Source organism: Chlorocebus sabaeus, chromosome 23 (genome assembly GCF_047675955.1).
Source record: "Chlorocebus sabaeus isolate Y175 chromosome 23, mChlSab1.0.hap1, whole genome shotgun sequence".
Lineage (NCBI taxonomy): Eukaryota > Metazoa > Chordata > Mammalia > Primates > Cercopithecidae > Chlorocebus > Chlorocebus sabaeus.
This window is the reverse complement of record NC_132926.1, coordinates 47643272-47661830: the sequence shown is the minus strand read 5'-3', so window position 1 is coordinate 47661830 and position 18559 is coordinate 47643272. Positions and strand designations below refer to the sequence as shown.

The window sequence follows — 18559 nt, the reverse complement described above, 5'->3', positions numbered from 1 at the left end:
ATGGTGAAACCCCGTCTCTACTAATAATACAAAAATTACCCAGGCATGGTGGCATGTGCCTGTAATCCCAGCTACTCGGGAGGCTGAGGCAGGAGAATCACTTGAACCTGGGAGGCAGAGGTTGCAGTGAGCCGAGACCTCACCACTTGCACTTCAGCCTAGGCAACAGCGAGACTCCGGCTCAAAAAAAACAACAAAGATGATGATGAAACTAGGCACAGATAGATGAAGTGGCTTGCTCAAGATCAACCAGCCAGTAAGTTATAGAACTAGGATTTGAACCCTATGTGGTCTTATCCAGAAATGTGCTATCTTTTCAGAGGCTGAGATTGGTTTTAGAAATTCTATAGAACTTCAACATTCATCCCAATTTGTGGAAATACTTTAATTGATTTAGTTTTATACAGACTTGTGTCTACTCCAGTGAAAAGGTTTCCTTTGAGACAGGGTCTTGCTCTGTTTCCCAGGCTGGATGCAGTGCCTCCAGGCAGCTCACTGCAGTCTCAACCTCCCAGGCTTAAGCCGTCCTACCACCTCAGCCTCCTGAGCAGCTGAGACTACAGGTGCATGCCCCCACACCCGGCTAATTTTTTTACTTTTGTAGAGACGGTGTCTCACTATGTTGGCCAGGCTGGTCTCAAAGTCCTGGACTCAACTGATCATCCTGTCTCAGCCTCCCAAAGCACTGGGATTATAGGCATGAGCCACTGTACTCAGCTGAAAGTGCTTTCTTGACTACTGTTTTCCACTGACTTTAGGAACACTTTCTGGTTTCTATATAAAGGACTGACTTATCAATAAGCCACATTTTTCCCCTTCCTGGAAATATCCTTGAGTCTTTAGGATTTCTCTCCTCCACCCCCCCACCGCACACACCAAGTTTCATTAATATGAATAACTTTCCATGCTTCTTGTGTTCACAGGATGGCCTAGGAATTTTTAGTTGAGCCAAAAAGATGAATGAGCTGTGCTCATTACAAACCTTGTTGATTATCTGACTGCTCCACAGCTCTAAATTCACTCATGTAGGTGGAAGATAGCAGAGAAGTTAGTTATTAAAGGTGTGGTATTAGTAACCGTCTGTTTAATGCTCATTAAACAAAGTTAACTGCCTACTTATTCATTTAGTATTCTTTAAGAGATAACCCTGAGGATCATAGTATACTTCAGAGTTACGTCTAAGGTGTTTCATATTTCAGTTCTCCCAGGTTTTAAGAAGTAGGGATCAAATTTTGTAGTCTTGATGGTATTTATGACAGTTCTTTTCCATTGCATTCAACAATGTAGAGTCCAAGTGGAATCTGAGTTATGTGAGAATCATGTGTTTAAATAGAAAAGTGAATAGTTGGAAAGCTATTCATGGTAAATGAAATAATCCGTAGGACAGAGGCCTTATGCCAAGATGGTAGCTCTATTACTTTAGTTCCCATCTAGTTATGGGGGGAATGAACTGTTACCAGATGGGGGAAGGATTAGTTGTCATCAGTCATTCTAGTATATGACAGCAAAGATATTAGAAACTAAATTTTATTGTTGGAAGGACTTTATTGTTTGAACAAAGAAGACACAATTAAATGTGTGCCATTCTTCCTTCAATGAATTCTCCTCACTATCACTACAGCTTTTTAAAACAATTTTGTCAGAAATATCTTGAGGTTTCAGTGCTGCTTGTGTTCACAGGATGGCCTAGGAATTTTTAGTTGAGCCAAAAAGATGAATGAGCTGTGCCCATTACAAACCTTGTTGGTTATCTGACTGCTCCACAGCTCAACATTAGTTCCTTGATGGCTGAAATCAAGAACCCTGGAAGAACGTGGGCTCCAGAGTTCTCTTTGCCATATGGAAGATTCAGACTTGCGTGAGAAACTTGCATATTAAATAACTTTCAGGAAGTAAATGCTAAAGCTTGGCCACATGTTGCTTTTGTTCATCAGTGACTTCTGGATTAATATATTTGTGAAGACTCTAATATATAATAGAGTGGGCTCTGCCTGGAGAAAGCAAAGTAACCTTTTAGCCAATTAGAGAAAAGTCTTTATATAATAGTAACAGTCTTGGTTACAAGTATGATACTTCTGTAGTCTTTTAGGGGAGGTTGGCTCCTCTGAAGTCTTATTTGGAAGACAGATTCATAAAGTGCCACTGGGCTGGGAACTCCTGTAAAGGGAATCAAAGCCTGTCTCTGAAAAGATCCCCTCAGGTTCCATCAACCTGAACAATTTAGTCCTTCTTCTGGAATGCAGGAGTTGTTCTCTACTGTGTCTTTGACTGCCAAAATGCAAACATAAAAGCACTTGAGGCAAATCCCCCTAAGAGCAAAGGGGACTGGGTGCCGTGGCTCACGCCTGTAATCCCAGCACTTTGGGAGGCTGAGGCAGGTGGATCACCTGCGGTCAGGAATTGGAGACCAGCCTGATCAATGTGGCGAAACCCCGTCCCTACTAAAATTAAAAATTAGGGGTGGTGGAGGGCGCCTGTAATCCCAGCTACTCAGGAGGCTGAGGCAGGAGAATTGCTTGAACCCTGGAGGCGGAGGTTGCAGTGAGCTGAGATTGCACCATTGCATTCCAGCCTGGGTGACAGAGCGAGACTCCATCTCAAAGAGCAAAGGGTTGGTTTTACTGCTTTATTTCTGAAGCCCAAGGGATATATTGCCCTCTTCCTTTTCCCCTTTACAAATAAGATCTTTTGCCAATACCATAACTCACCAGTACAGGAGTGCTGGACTAGCAGCACTCCTGAACAGGAGAATATCAAACAGAAAGGGTTGAAGTTCTTTGGCTGGCCCCTGTATAAAGTCATTGTATAAGATTGAATTGGAAATTTTATGTTTTTGTGTTGATGTTAGTACAAAGAAAACAACAGGAAGTTGCTTAGCTGTTAACCTCATTTTAAATCTGAGGGATATTTTCCCCTTCCTATAGAAAAAAATGCTTTTGCTTGGCCTAATGACCATACTGGGCAGACAACAGGGTGAAGTCCAGAGACTTCAGCCCGTGTTATTAGTTTCAGCTACAGATGAGAAATAGCACTCTAAAGAAAAGCTAAACTGGTAACCTTGCTGTGTAGCAGAGATCTTTGGTCATAGGAGTATTCCTGTATGGGCCATAAGGTTGTGGTTTGAGGTGGAAACCCTGGAACATCAGCTGGAAAGTTGCCTTTAGAATAAAGACAAAAAACCATCTGCAAGCCAGCCAAGGCAATACCAGGGCTTGGAGGTGGCGAGTTTGATAAACTAATCTGTAGGAAAAAGTTCCTGTCTTAGTGCTTAGACAGTTTTTGTTTGTTTGTTTTGGTAGAGACAGGGTCTTGCTACATTAATTCTTTGACTGGGGCTTGGTCTTCTTTTGCACAGGGCAGCTTGAGACTACAATCACTATGGCTTCCTCTCAAAACCAAGTCAGGGATTAGGCTCTAAGAATAACAATACAAGTACTAAAGACTGAAATTTTATTAAAGCCAAAGATTGAGAACTAGTTTCCAGACAGCTTCTGGCCAAGCATGCATAGGCTGTCGGCAGGAGTCCTGTAGAATAACAGGGGACCTCTAGGGTCCAAGCTCTGAGCTTCTGGGCACATTTTAAGTGGGTCTCACTTTCTTGTCCAGTCTGGAATGCAGTCACATGATCACAGCTCACTACAGCCTGGAACCCTTGGGCTCAAGCAGTTCCAATATCAGCCTCCTGAGTAGTTGGGACTACAGGCACGTGCCACCTCAGCTAATTTTATTTACTTATTTATTTATTTAGAGACAGGGTCTCGTATGTTGACCAGGCTGGACTCAAAACTGCTGGGCTCAAGCAATCCTCGTGCCTCAGCCTCCTAAGTAGCTAGGATTACAGGCATGGGCCACCACTCCCGGCTTAAATAGCAGTTCTGTTTTTTGTTGAAAAAGTAGAAAATCATCATAAAAGATAATTTGGTGAATACAAAAAGAAGGAATCTGAGTCATAGTCTTACCACCTGAGATGTTGAAAACAGCTGATTTAAGGGGAATTGGGTTCTGTAGTGAGCTGGGGCCCAAAATTCACAGCCAGAGTGATAAGGAATCTAGTCAGTTTATAGGACAAAACTCCAGGACAGGCTGGGCATGGTGGCTCATGCCTGTAATCCCTGCACTTTGAGAGGGTGAGGCTGGTGGATTACCTGAGGTTAGGAGTTTGAGACCAGCCTGGCCAACATGCTGAAACCCCATCTCTACTAAAAATACAAAAAATTAGCTGGGTGTGGTGGTGGGCACCTGTAATCTCAGCTACTCAGGAGGCTGAGGAAGGATAATCGCTTGAAGCCAGGAGGCAGAGGTTGCAGTAAGCCAAGATCGCACCACTGAACTCCAGCCTGGGCACCAAGAGCAAAACTCCATCTCAAGAAAACAAAAACAAAAACAAACTCTAGGATAAGCCTCCTGTGCTGGAGCAACGGCCATGCTCACAATGAAAGGCGCATACCCACAGGCTGCACAAGCTCCAGACCTCCTAGATCCAGCGGTACAGGGGTGACAGTGCACCTAGTATCTGACATTTACCTAGCAGCTAATGGGTGCCAGATTGCCTGTTGGGCTCTGTGCCACAAATTAAACAGAAAAGGTCCACTTTTGCATCCCTTTGCAGGGATGGACCCTGGTTGAATGGGATGATTGTGGGTACCTGTTTTGTATAAATCTAAGTTAGTTGAAAGGCTTTCCTATCTTTCCTCCTTGGGCTTAGAGGGAAACCAGGGCAGGAATGAAGCAGTGAGAGCCTACTAAGTGCCAGGTACTCATAGACATTCATTTTTCCACTGAATCCTCCAAAAAAGTTTGAAGTAAGAATCATCCCCACTTTGCAAATGCCTACACTGAGGTAAAGTAACACTCAATTTGAAGGACTATCTACCAGCTCACACCTACTAGGGACAATTCAACATTCTTACTATGAAAGTGTCAGAGGGAATGGAAAATGCAGTCCTAGAAGCATGAGATTTTGGTGCCAACTTTCATAGCAAAGCAAGAACTTTAGTCACTAGGTCCACACAGCTCAAGGTTGACCTCTTTACTGTTCATTGCCTCTCTGTCATATTAGGTGAGGACCAAGACCTGCCTCAGACCCCTAACAGCAACATTCTCCAAGGCAAATGAGGCTGGAGGGGGCTACATTCAAGCATATTTTGGGTTCATTGGTTCCTTAGTCTATAAGGCTGGGAAAGAAAGGACTTGGGTTAGGACCACTGGTTTATATTCTAAAGAGGCATCCCTGTCTGACACAACATCAAGGAAAAAAGCTCTAGCTCTAGTGTAGGTAAGAATAGGGGCTAAATAGTGTCAATGTCACTCATCCTCTCTCTCTCTTTCTTTTCTGAGACAAGGTCTCACTCATTGGCCAGGCTGGAGTACAGCAGCTCTATCATGGCTCACTGCAACCTCAACCTCCTGGCCTCAAGCAATCCTCCCACCTGAGCCTCCCAAGTAGCTGGAACTACATACAGGTGTGCACCACCATGCCTATTTTTTAAAATTGTTTTGTAGAGATGGGGTCTTACTACGTTACCTAGGCTGGTCTTGAACTCCTGGATTCAAGCGATCTTCCCACCTCCCAAAGTGCTGGGATTATAGGCATGGAACCTCTGCACCCAGCCTCAATTTTTATTTTCTGTTCTTTGATTTCCAAGCAATCTGTTCAGATGATAGTCTTTTTACCCTATCTCCTCATTTGGTCTAGTGTGTGTAGATGAGCAGGGCTTCAGGCCCACATCCATCACTGATAGGAGCACATGCAGAGGACTCTGACCCTACTGCAGTCATTGTGAAAACCTTCCAAACCAAAATCAGAAGAGTAACCAACACCACCACCACCTAGCCCCAGGAGTCCTGACTTTAGAAAAGGCAGAGTGAGCTATGTGCAGCATGCATCTGTAATCCCAGCCACTCCGGAGGCTGAGGTGGGAAGATGGCTTGAGGCCAGAAGGTCAAGGCTGTACTGCACTGTGACTGCACCTGTGAACAGCCATTGTACTCTAGCCTGGGCAACATACCAAGATCTTGTCTCTAACTTAAAAAAAAAAAAAAGAAAGAACAGACAAAGTGAACTTTGGGGAAGAAACAATCTTGCCTGGCTGGCTTTTCATTTTATATATATATGTATATATATGTATGTATATATATACACACACACACACGCAGATAGATACACATACCCAATGACAGTAGAGATTTTTTTTAAGGGTGCACTCTTTGTTGAATTAAGTTTCCATATGACCAAAAGTCTTCAATAAGTTCTAAAACGCTTGCCTCTGAAGATCTGTGTTTACTCATTCCTACAGAAAGTTATCCCTAAACTAGTTAAGAATGAGAGCCATAACTAGATGTTTTAGGGCACACAGGTCTTAGATACCAGAAGCTGACAGTCTCCTTCCAGATATAAAGGGATACCCAGCAGGGATTCTTTAGAGCTGGAGAGCTGAGAAACACCAACTTATCTGACATTTAGGGTAACACCATTCTCATATTTTAGATGGGACAGTACGTATTTTACTACAGACTACAAAGCATCAGAGGATGGACAGTGACAGTTAATATGATTCCTCTCATTGCCCATAGGTAGGCCACCGATCCAAATGGATCCTGAGTTCAGACAGAATCCTTACCTCCTGATAAGGTAGATTATCAGGTGAGCCACAGACTAAGGAATGTTTCAGAAAGCAGTTTTCTAGGTGTAGTTTGGATTTAAAAAAAAAAAAGTTATCCTCCTATTTATTACTTGTCCCTTCCTATGATCTCTATCTTTACCCCAAGTCTTCAGCAAGACACTGTATATGAACTTCTATGTGATATGAAGTACTGTTTCAAGGCTGACAGTGGGCCATTTTACCTATAAGACTATTGCTGAAATGCAAACATTTAGATTTCTTTGCCATTTTCTATTCCAGAAATAAAGGATGAAATTCTAAAATACTGGTTAATTTTATATGTGAGATAGCCACAGAAATTGTAAAACCACGAGAAGAAAAGCAGTTTAACTGAGGAAACAATGAGAGAAAACCGATTAGAAAATTGAAACAAAACTTGATTTTGATTAACTAGAGAAGTCTTCAAAAACAAACTAAAGGAGGCCAGGTTTAGTAGCTCCTGCCTGTATTCTTAGCACTTTGGGAGGCTGAGGCAAGAGAATCACTTGAGGCCAGTAGTCTGAGGCTGCAGTGAGCTATGATTGCACCACTGCACTCCAGCCTGGGTGACAGAGTGATAGACCCCGGCTCTGAAAAAACAAAAATAAATAAAAGCAATGGAAGGGAAATCATTCCACAATTTAAACTTGCTTTATGTAGTGCATGCATTCTTGAAAGGCTATTATTATTTTATCAGGGTATCATATCATATAAAGAAATGGAATTCATGAGAAACCAATGGAAATGCATTTTCTTCTCTTTTTTTCATAGCTTCCTACTCAGACTAAGAAAATGCTTTTTTTTTTTTTTTTTTTTTTTTTAAGATGGAGTCTTGCTCTGCTGCCCAGGTTGGAGTGCAGTGGTGTAATCTTGGCTCACTGCAGCCTCCGCCTCCTGGGTTCCAGCGAGTCTCCTGCCCCAGCCTCCTGGGTAGCTGGGATTACAGGCATACACCACCACACCCAGCTAATTTTTGTATTTTTAGTAGAGGTGGAGTTTCACCATGTTGGCTGGGCTGGTCTCAAACTCCTGACCTTGTGATCTGACCACCTTGCCTCCCAAAGTGCTAGGATTACAGGCGTGAGCCACCATGCCCGGACTGCAGGGTCCAACGTCTTATTTGCCACTATCGCTAGTACCAAGCACAGCACCTGCCACTGTTGAGTGACCCCTCCTGTGATAAACTTACACTACTGCCTCCCAAATGAAGCCCCTCTCCCAGTATTTATGCCTAGACCTATTTACTTAATGGAGTGGACTAAACAAGAAAGAGGAGCAGAGAGGGGGTACAGAACAGACACTTAGTTGAGGAACATTAACAGCAAAATTTCAGAGCAAAGGAGGACTGCAACAAGCATTTCTTAAGAGGCTATGTGCAAGGTGGTTCCTCAAGTCTAGAAGACCCAAGCCTCAGGCTTCCTCCAGAAAAGCAGACTGGGAGACAGAATTTACAAATCAACTTGCTGACCGGACAAAGCCCTGGAATCCTGTGTCAATGCGTTTTAAACTAAGGCCAGATGCTTTTTGGTAGGCCGCCTCTTTCCATGAGCTGGTGGGTACTTCAAGTCTATGATTTGATTCTCATTTCTTAAAAAAGGATGAGTATGTGTGGTAGTTGGGTATAGGTATGGTATAAATTTCAGGTGGAAATAGGAATTAAAGGATATGACAGGTGGAAATAGGAATTAAAGGATATGATTTGCCTTGGTGGGGGAAGAAAAAGGCCATAAAAGAGAATTGCACTTAAAGGTACATTGTCGAAAAATCTAAACTATAAAATTCATTACCTGCCATTACATCAACAACAAAAAGGCATTTTATTTTATCATTTTTATTTTTTTGAGAGTGTTTCACTTTTGTCACCAAGGATGGAGTGCAACGGTGCGATCTTGGCTCACTGCAACCTCCACCTCCCAGGTTCAAGTGATTCTTCTGCCTCAGCCTCCTGAGTAGCTGGGATTACAGATGTCCGCCACCACGCCCAGCTAATTTTTTTGGTATTTTTAGTAGAGACGGGGTTTCACCGTGTTGGCCAGGCTGGTCTCAAACTCCTAACCTCAGGTGATCCGCTCATCTCGGCCTCCCAAAGTGCTGGGATTATTACAGGTGTAAGCCACTGTGCCCAGCCCAAAAAGGCATTTTAAACAAAAATTCTGACATTTAAAAACTGAAAATATACTGCACCACTGCACTCCTGCCTAGGTGACAGAGCAAAACTCTGTCTCAAAAAAACAAAACGAAAAACAAAAAACCCTGAAAATATGAGCCCAGGAGTTCAAGGCTGCAATGAGCCAATACTGCACCTTTGTACTCCCGCCTGGGTGACAGAGTGAGACCTTGTTGGTAAGAAAAAAAAAAAAAAAAAAAAAAACTGAAAATAGAAAAGAGGGCTTTTACAATGTTGATGAACTCATCTTAGAGTACATGATTTATAAATACATAAATATCCATGCATACTTTTACAGTGATAACTACTGGAAAAAATGAGAATGTTAAAAAGCCAATCTAGACAGAGTCCTTCTCATTCCACCTGCCTCTTTATGTTGGTAATACCAGAAGTCTTAAGAGAGCTGCTGTGGTCTATGTCACATTCATCCCAGCCTCCTTTCTTAATCCTGTAGCTGATGATGAAAATGTGATAAATCTTCTGGCTTAGCTTTGATGCTGGGAAAAAAAGAAAAGAAAAAGTTATATAACCATGTAGTCCAGTGACTCAAATTCATCTTCATAAATTAAAATATAGCAGTGATGTAATATTTATGTACTATCCAGGCAGTAAGTATACTCAGAAATTATTAATATTTTACAACATACAGAAAATTCAGCAAAACATTGACCACACCATCCATTTGGAAGCCAGAACTTGATTTTCCTGTCTTGTCACTTGCAATCTATAAATGTTCACAATTTAAAGTGATAATGGAAATGCTTAAAATACTTTTCCTGGCATGCTTTGCAGTCAAAGGTTCTAAAAACAGAGTCACACAAACACTTATTGTTCTAAATTAAAAGCAGTCAGTTCAGGTAGTAATTCACAACATTTCACATTGAGTCAGGATATTTAGATGTGAAGGTTATATATTTCTGGATTTCACACTATTAGAAACTGTAAAAGCATGTCTTCAAATAGTGGTGAAATGAAGCAGAGCTATTCTTTCTGGGTACTCTCTAGCACCTCTGGTAAATTTAAACTTGGCTTTAGACAACTTTTAAGCAGGGTGTGAAAAAATCACTTTGGCTGTCACCTTGTATTTGAATGAATTTCCTTAACATTTAGCAGTGCAAGTGAATCAATCTGAGAGTCTTTTTAGTAATCAGAGATTTCAAGGTATGACCTGTTTCCTAGGTAGGCCAGTCAGTGCTTTTTTTTTTTTTTTTTTTTGAGATGGAGTCTCACTCTGTCACCCAGGCTGGAGTGCAGTGGCATGATCTCGGCTCACTGCAACCTCTGCTGCCCGGGTTTAAGCAATTCTCCTGCCTCAGCCTCCCAAGTAGCTGGGATTACAGGTGCCTGCCACTGCACCTGGCTAATTTTTGTAGTTTTTAGTAGAGACGGGGTTTCACCATCTTGGCCAGGCTGGTCTTGAACTCATGACCTCATGATCCACCCACGTCGGCCTCCCAAAGTGCTGGGATTAGAGGCGTGAGCCACTGCGCCCAGTCCCAGTCAGTCTTTTTGAGATGAAAAAAAACCAAAATTCCTCAGCAAAAGAAAATTATAAGAAGACTTTCATCATTTAGGGGAATGCCTAAAGTAACCATCTTAAGTCCAAAGAGAAAAAAATCCCCTCAGTCATCTCTCAAATGACAGGACAGACCAATGCTATGAAAGCACACAGCTGCCGCCGGTTTGGGCTGCTGTGAATACCGTCTTTTCCACAGGTGTTTGCAGGTGATCCACTACTGACTCATGAGCTCCAGACAAGACTGGTCTGTGCGATGAGACATACCTTTTCTGGCTTCTATTTCTAGTGTATAAAGAGTAAAAGACAAGTACCTCCAATGAGCATTTATCTTGGGGTACAACAAGACCTCTGATTTAACTAATCTGACAGGCTGATTTTTTTTTTTTAACTTTTCTTTGAGACAGGGTCTCACTCTGTCACCCAAGCTGGAGTGCAGTGGTACGATCATGGCTGACTACAGCCTCAACCTCCCAGGCTCAAGTGATCCTCCCACCTCAGCCTCGAGTAGCTGGGACCATAGGCATGTGCCACCATGCCCAGATAGTTTTTATTTTATTTTTTGTTGCGACAAAAGTCTCACTATCCTGCCCAGGCTGGTCTGGAACTCCTGGGCTCAAGCAATTCTCCCACCTCGGCTTTCCAAAGTGCTGGGATTACAGGCGAAGCCACCAGGCCAGGCTGATTTTTTTTTTTTTTTTTTTTTTAATACTCACCAACATTTGCACCATCTTAGAATCACAGCTGCTTCCACCAAGGAAACAGCAGCTCTAGTACCTCAGAGCTTACCAAGATGACAAAATGCACAAAAGCAGGCACACTTGTTTTTCTTGCTTTTCTTTGAAATTTCTTTTTCTTTCTTTTTTTTTGAAACTGTCTCACCCCATCACCCAGGCTAGAGTACAGTGGTGCAATCTCGGCTCACTACAACCTCCACCTTCCAGGCTCAAGTGATTCTCCTGCCTCAGCTTCCACAGTAACTGGGACTACAGGCATGTACTACCACACCTGGCTAATTTTTGTATTTTTAGTAGATGGGGTTTTGTCATGTTGGCCAAGCTGATCTTGAACTCTCAACCTCAAATGATCCGCCCACCTCATCAGACTCCCAAAGTGCTGGGATTATAGGCATGAGCCAATGCACCTGGCCTTTCAAATTTCATAGTCACTTTTCTTTTTGTTTATTATTTTTTGTTTTGAGACAAAGTCTCGCTCTGTTGCCCAGGCTGGGGTGCAGTGGTGCGATCTCGGCTCATTGCAACCTTTGCCTCCCAGGTTCCAGTGATTCTCCTGCCTCAGCCTCTTGAGTAGCTGGGATTACAGGCACGCACCACCACGCCCAGCTACATTTTGTATTTTTAGTAGAGATGGGGGTTTCACCATGTTGGTCAGGCTGGTCTCGAACTCCTGACCTCATGATCTGCCTGCCTCGGCCTCCCATAGTGTTAGGATTACAGGTGTGAGCCACCACGCCTGGCCTTCATAGTCACTTTTCATACTGCCATTTTCCCTCTTGGGATAAAAATGTTCTCAGAAAAAACGGACCACGTAATTAGGTTGACAGTTTCTTTGAGTCAGTAATGATAGCTTCCTAGTCAATCACTCCTTTCTCCTTAAGACATTACCTTGGAAATATCAACTCTGACAGTCATAGCAATGACACCTTTCCTGAGTCAGCTGCTGCTCTTTGTTAATTATCGCTCATTAATTGGTAAGGTGAGCAACCACAAAGGCTGCTAGCAGGAGCCTAGGATGGCAGTTAGATAATCAAGATTGTTTACTCAATGTATGTGTGTTTGAATCCCCTTTCAAAAGAAAAAAAAAAATCATATACTGCAACTGTCCAACAAATCCCACCTGTCAGAAACCAATGCTCATTTCTTTTCTCAGACTTAAAAAAAGAGCTGGACAGATTGCAGAGCTGTACTTGCCTCAAAGCTGCAGAATAGCCATAAAGTATTTTTAAAATCTTAAAGAGCCTGTGCCTCCAAATCATCATCACTCTCTGTCTTGAGATACCAACAATGCCAGGAAATTTACTCCCACTTGGTAGCTAGCTTTAAAACTCAACTAAACTCTAATTTTTTAGCTAAAGATCAATTCTGGGCAGAACAACAACAGACGTTTTCAGGTGTAAGGCTGGACATCAGGAGTATTTTGTCTGTGGGCTGGCAATGTTGCCTAATGTTTATCAGCATCCTCTATCATATGTGCAAAAACTGCAGGCAAAGGACAAAACTGCTGCAAAGTCCTCATGGCTCTCTTTCCAGTGGCCTTCAATGGAGAGGGGACAGCCTTCAATACCACACAAATTTGTCATGGTACACAGATCAGATGACTCGTTCTCAGAATGGGCTTATCTAGAAGTCTTAAAGACTCACCAGGCACAGTGACTCACACCAGCACTTTGGGAGGCTGAGGCAGTTGAATCATTTGAGACCAGCCTGGAGAACACAGCGAAACCTGGTCTCTACAAAAATTAACCAAGCATGGTGGCGCACACCTGTAGTCCCAGCTACTGGGGAGGCTAAGGTGCAAGGATCACTTGAGCCTGGGAGGTCAAGGCTGCAGTTAGCTGTGAGCAAGTCACTGCACTCCAGCCTGAGCAACAGGCAAAAGTCTATGCACAAAACAAAACTGGCAAAACTCTATGCACCCACGAAGTATCTCACCTTTCAGAATCAGCTGAATTTCACTTACAGTGGCATCAACAGACTAAAGTTAAACCTGGCTACTTAGAAAAATATAAGTTTTATTTGAAGGAAGTTGCAACACACAATTCAAAAATGCTATAGACTGGCCGGGCGCGGTGGCTCAAGCCTGTAATCCCAGCACTTTGGGAGGCCGAGACGGGTAGATCACGAGGTCAGGAGATCGAGACCATCCTGACTAACACGGTGAAACCCCGTCTCTACTAAAAAAAAATACAAAAAACTAGCCGGGCGAGGTGGTGGGCGCCTGTAGTCCCAGCTGCTCGGAAGGCTGAGGCAGGAGAATGGCACAAACCCGGTAGGCGGAGCTTGCAGTGAGCTGAGATCCAGCCACTGCACTCCAGCCTGGGTGACAGAGCAAGACTCCGTCTCAAAAAAATAAAGTAAAATAAAATAAAATAAAAATGCTATAGAAGTATGGCCTCTGTATAGGTTTCTTCCACATAGCTAACTGCTAATGATTAGTAAGATGGCAGCACTGGTTTCAAGATGATAATTTCATGCCTGAGGACTCTTCTCTGTAGACTCACACTGTTCAATGACAGTGTCAAGAATGAACATCCCAGGGCAGGGGCTCTGTACATTTTTTAAGTATAAGACCCCTTTGGCCGGGCGCGGTGGCTCAAGCCTGTAATCCCAGCACTTTGGGAGGCTGAGACGGGTGGATCACGAGGTCAGGAGATCGAGACCATCCTGACTAACATGGTGAAACCCCGTCTCTACTAAAAAATACAAAAATCTAGCCGGGCGAGGTGGCGGGCGCCTGTAGTCCCAGCTACTCGGGAGGCTGAGACAGGAGAATGGTGTGAACCCAGGAGGCGGAGCTTGCAGTGAGCTGAGATCCGGTCATTGCACTCCAGCCTGGGCGACAGAGCGAGACTCCGTCTCAAAAAAAAAAAAAAAAAAAAAAAAAAGACCCCTTTAGGATGTTTCAGACAGACCCTTCCTAACACACACACACACACACACACACACACACATATTTCACACTGGTCTATAATGTTTGGGATGTGCCAAACCTCCTTAGTCTCCTACTGGGGTCTGCAGCCCAATGTCATTAGGTGTTCTGATCTCTAATACCCAACATGACTGGAAGGAGTTCAGATACCTTTCAGAAAACATGTAGGACAGAGAAGTATAATGGAGAACTGATATAAAAAATCAGAAAACCTTTCCAGGCATGGTGGCTCACGCCTGTAATCTCAACACTTTGGGAGGCTGAAGTGGGCAGATAAACTGAAGTCAGGAGTTGGAGAACAGCTTGGCCAACATGGTGAAACCCCATCTCTACTAAAAATACAAAAAATAGCCAGGCGTGGTGGCAGGTGCCTGTAATCCCAGCCACTCGGGAGGCTGAGGCAAGGGATCACTTAAACTTGCAAGGCAGAGGTTGCAGTGAGCTGAACCATTGCACTCCAGCCTGGGCAACAAGAGCAAAACTCCATCTCAAAAAAAAAAAGGAAAATCAGAAAACCTCTTAGAAACAAAAAGGAAAGAATCTACCACAAGCAGTTAAAAAATAAAGGCTCGGGCAGGTGCAGTGGCTCATGCCTGTAATCCTAGCACTTTGGGAGGCTGGGCAGATCACTTGAGGCCAGGAGATCAAGACCAGCCTGGAAAACATGGCAAAACCATCTCTACTAAAAATACAAAAATTAGCTGGGTGTGGTGGTACCCGGCTGTAATCCCAGCTACTGAGGAGGCTGAGGTGCTAGAATCACTTGAGCCTTGGAGGCAGAGGTTGCAGTGAGCCGAGATCGTGCTGCTGCACTCCAGTCTGGGTGACAAAGTGAGACTCTGTCTAAAAAATAAATTAAAAATAAAGGCTCACCTCACTCCCTGCCTACCTCTGCCTCTGCCCCTGCCCCATAAGGTATACTCCAGCAGCCAGAAACTATCTAGCTCCTCCCTGGCTGGGCCCCAAGAACCTCACTATAGGACACCCAAGGACTGCCCAATAAGTTTTTAAGTATTACATGAGAAGATCCAAAAAGCCACAAACTCGCAATTCACATTGCCCCCTGGCTAAAAACAGGAACCCCTTTGTAACAGCTGGTTTTACTTATTTATTTATTTTTTGTCAGGAGTACTGCACTGAGATAACAGCCAATTTTAAAAACATAATAGCATCTCAAAAACCAACCTGAAGCTTTTCCCCAGGTTCAGATTAAAACTAAAAGAATACTTTTTAAGAAAAACAAACCATCCTGAAAATCAAGTGGGGTGTGCTGTTTGGGACTGAAATACTTTACAAGCAACTGAGGATTTGATTAGATCCTTGACACCCATATGGAAGAGGACCTCTGTATGTGCCCCACCTCCCAAGACAAGACCTGAATGTGGAGGAATGGGCTTACCTATGTTTCTAAGGGCAGACCTAAAAAGGGACCAGTAGCTTTTTACTCTATTGCTTCAGTCGATTTTATAAGTATTTTCTGAGTACCTTCTCTGGGGTATAAGTATACTAGGTTTGGGAGTACTAAAGACTAAATAAAACTTTAGACACCATCTCTTCCCTCAAGGTCACAACTGCTTTAAAAGAGGTCTGGATAAAGTGCCAAAGGAATTCTGGAAGATAAGCGAGCAATTAATTCTGCTGCCTGAGCAGATAAATGTGAAACAAGTACATATTGGGGGTGATTCTGAAAAGTATTAATAGCTGGGATGCCCAGCTCCATACTCTGAGGTTCTTTCTGCCACACTCTCTATAGGCCCAGCTCCAGCATCCAGATTCAAGACTCTAGGCAAGACTCACTGTAAGAAATCCATCGCCTGAGATCAGACCCCACAGGATAGAGAACAGCTACGGTATCGACATTGCTCCAGCCACATTCCTATCAGCAAATCAGAGAAGCCAAACTAGTCAGGTCAGCACTCACAGCCAGGGTAAGGATGAGTTAGTTACTCTATTACCAACAAGATTTTTTAACAAGTAGGAAACAAGTATTCTAGCCAACATGTTTTTAAAGATCAAGCAAAAATCTCAAAACAATGTTCCTAAACACCCAGAAGAGGTTAAGCTTATGTGTTACCTCATCAACAACGCATAATTTATCACAATGTGTTGTCAACTACTTATGAAAAGGTTATACCAATTATGGGGAAATAATAATGAAAACGTATAGGTCTTTGGGGTAGTAAACAAGAGCACTCAAAAACAATAATAGTGTCATCAAAGCAGGGACTGTTAACTCTACACCATTTCATCACATACACTTGGAAATCCTATTTACCTTTTTCATTAACTCACTTCTGGTAGTAAATTGTGGCAGGTCGTCCACTTCAATCCCATCGGCCATTTCCATCACCTTGTCTAAAAGGTCTTTATTGTAACTGCACAATAAAAAGTAATAAGGTAAAAACCTCGGAAGAATTGTCATTGTGAATTAATAAGAAACTGCAGGTTGCTCGACCATAAAATCAACTCTCAGAGAACTGATCTGATACTGCAGGGCAAACCTATGCATGCTCAGCACAAGGTTTTGAGATGGAGTCTTGCTGTATCCCCCAGGTTGGAGTGCAGTGGTGTGATCTTGGCTCACTGCAACCTCCACCTCCCAGGTTCAAGCAATTCTCCTGCCTCAGCCTCCTGAGTAGCTGGGATTACAGGCGTGTGCCACCATGCCCGGCTAATTTTAGTATTTTTAGTAGAGACAGGGTTTCACCATGTTGGCCAGGCTGGTCTCGAACTCCTGACCTCAAGTGATCTTCCCGCCTTGGTCTCCCAAAGTGCTGGGATTACTGGCGTGAGACACTGCGCCTGGTCCTGTGAACACTTCTTGCTTGTAGATACAGAAGTGGACTTTATAAATACCAGTAGAGCAAATGTTTCAAGATTTAGAAGAACAGAGGCACTGTACATCCAACAACAGATATTCTCAGATACGAGATGAGGGCCAAAATATTTTTGTTTATTTTTAAAATACATGGAATGTCAGTCTAACAAAAACATTATTTATTCGCCCAATTCTCTGACATTTGCCTAACCATGGAAAACCAGGATTTCCCAGGAGCACCTAGAAGGCAGGGAAAAGGGACGGGTGCCTCTGGCATTGGTTCCCTACATACTGTTCTAATAAACCCCAATATATGAAGCAAAACCAAGTGGCTTAGGCCTGGAGGGGCCAAATGACCATAGTCAGGCAACCATAATAGGTACAGAAACCAAGATCAAACCAAGTCACCCTATTTTCCTAACACAATTTCAGGAAAATGGAGGCTCTCTAATAGGGAGTCTCAAGATTTGCCACCTTCCTCATGGAGGGGTGAAGGGAAAGCCTTATCAGGCACTTCAAAAGCGGGCCTTTGTCCTTTTGGTGCAGCAGCCAGGATGAAGTGGGCTTTGGGACCTTAACAAAAAGGCATCGGTCATTTTCATAAGAGGGAAAGCAGAAGGTGAAGCTGGTTCCTACTTAGGACCCAGTAGGCTGTGGAGTGAGGACAAAAAGCCGTAGGATACAGATTACATCCTGTCATTAGTGGTTAAAATCCATCAAACCTGCCAGAAGCTGCATGGTCCTAGTTACATCACTTCCCTCCCTAAGCTTTTTCATCTGTAAAATGGGGATCTCCGTTTCTGTCTCTGCACTTTGCCATGTAGGTGACAGGGGCTAACGGACTTCGAATGCACGCTTGAAAGGTGATGGTTTGAGCTAATAATAGTAGTAATACAAATAACAACAGCAACTTTTGAACCCGCCATGTATTTAGCTCTTCACCCTTTAATTATTACAGTCATCATAACCACCCTTTTACCAGAAGAGAAAACTGAGGCTCAAAGATAAGGATCGTTCCAAGGGGCCTTCAGAGGGGGAATCAGTCTTCGGGCTGGCCAATGCGGAAGGAGGTTGGGAGCGGGTTCAGTCTGGGGCAGAGGTGCGGGTCAGGGGTGAGCCCTGGAAGAGGGCTTGAGGGTCGGAAGAGAGGGGACAGGATCAGCCGGCCGGCAGGGGTCCGCACCTGCAGCCTAGGAAGAGATGGTTGGCCCAGACCATGGAGAGGGACAGCAGCTGGTCCAGGCGGCCACCGCCGTCGGGCGGGTCGCGGTAGTCGGGCAGGTGGCGCAAGATGAATTCCATGCGGGCCTTCCATTGCTTCTCGCTCTCTGAGTAGGAGCGGAACTGCTCCGCGAAGTCAGCAGCCTGCCGCACCCCCGAGACCAGCTCCTCCACTGCAGCTGCCGCCTCGCCACCAACCATGGTGCCCGCCGCAGCCGAGGACCGGATAGCCCGCCGCCTTCCCGACGCGCACTGCGCCACCACCTGCCAGCCAGAAGGGCCCCGTCAGCGCACGACTGCTCCAGAAGACCAGCCTGGAGCGCCCTCGCCCGGAGCGGCGGCCTGCGAGGGCACAGAGCGGCTCCCGGCTCCTCAGACCGCCGCAGCCCGTGGCGCATGCCCTGGGTCTACCCAGGGCTGCAAGGGCCCTTCGCGGTCGACCCTGCTGGGAATCGGTGGGAAAACTGAGGTCCCTAAGCACAGAGTCGGAGCGCCCTCTTCCAGTTGGCAGCTGGATGCCAGTCAGA

General features: G+C 44.2%; 1 protein-coding gene across 3 annotated transcripts; it reads right to left on the bottom strand.

Annotated features, from left to right (window-relative positions):
• Positions 1 to 8428: 8428 nt before the first annotated feature.
• Positions 8429 to 18297, bottom strand: CDKN2AIPNL (CDKN2A interacting protein N-terminal like). Of its 3 annotated transcripts, XM_038007805.2 has the most exons (4): positions 17995 to 18297; positions 16269 to 16368; positions 15791 to 15869; positions 8429 to 9305 (listed from the first exon to the last, which is right to left on the bottom strand). In XM_038007805.2, exons 1-4 carry the CDS (start codon positions 18231 to 18233, stop codon positions 9163 to 9165), a joined length of 561 nt encoding a protein of 186 aa, XP_037863733.1. In that variant the 5' UTR covers positions 18234 to 18297; the 3' UTR covers positions 8429 to 9162. The 3 variants fall into 3 exon arrangements, with proteins under 3 accessions (XP_037863733.1, XP_037863736.1, XP_008012645.1); XM_038007808.2 differs by lacking the exon at positions 15791 to 15869 and having other exon boundaries at positions 16286 to 16368; positions 17995 to 18296; XM_008014454.3 differs by lacking the exon at positions 15791 to 15869 and having other exon boundaries at positions 17995 to 18295.
• Positions 18298 to 18559: the final 262 nt, after the last annotated feature.

Bases quoted from the DNA above. Each gene is read 5' to 3' on its own strand.
- CDKN2AIPNL (XM_038007805.2), bottom strand. From the start codon at position 18,233: ATGGTTGGTGGCGAGGCGGCAGCTGCAGTGGAGGAGCTGGTCTCGGGG. The intron at 16,369-17,994 runs GTGCGGACCCCT...TTTATTGTGCAG, and splicing joins CATCTCTTCCTAGGCTGCAG to TTACAATAAAGACCTTTTAG. The intron at 15,870-16,268 runs GTAAATAGGATT...ATTTGCTGATAG, and splicing joins GAAGTGAGTTAATGAAAAAG to GAATGTGGCTGGAGCAATGT.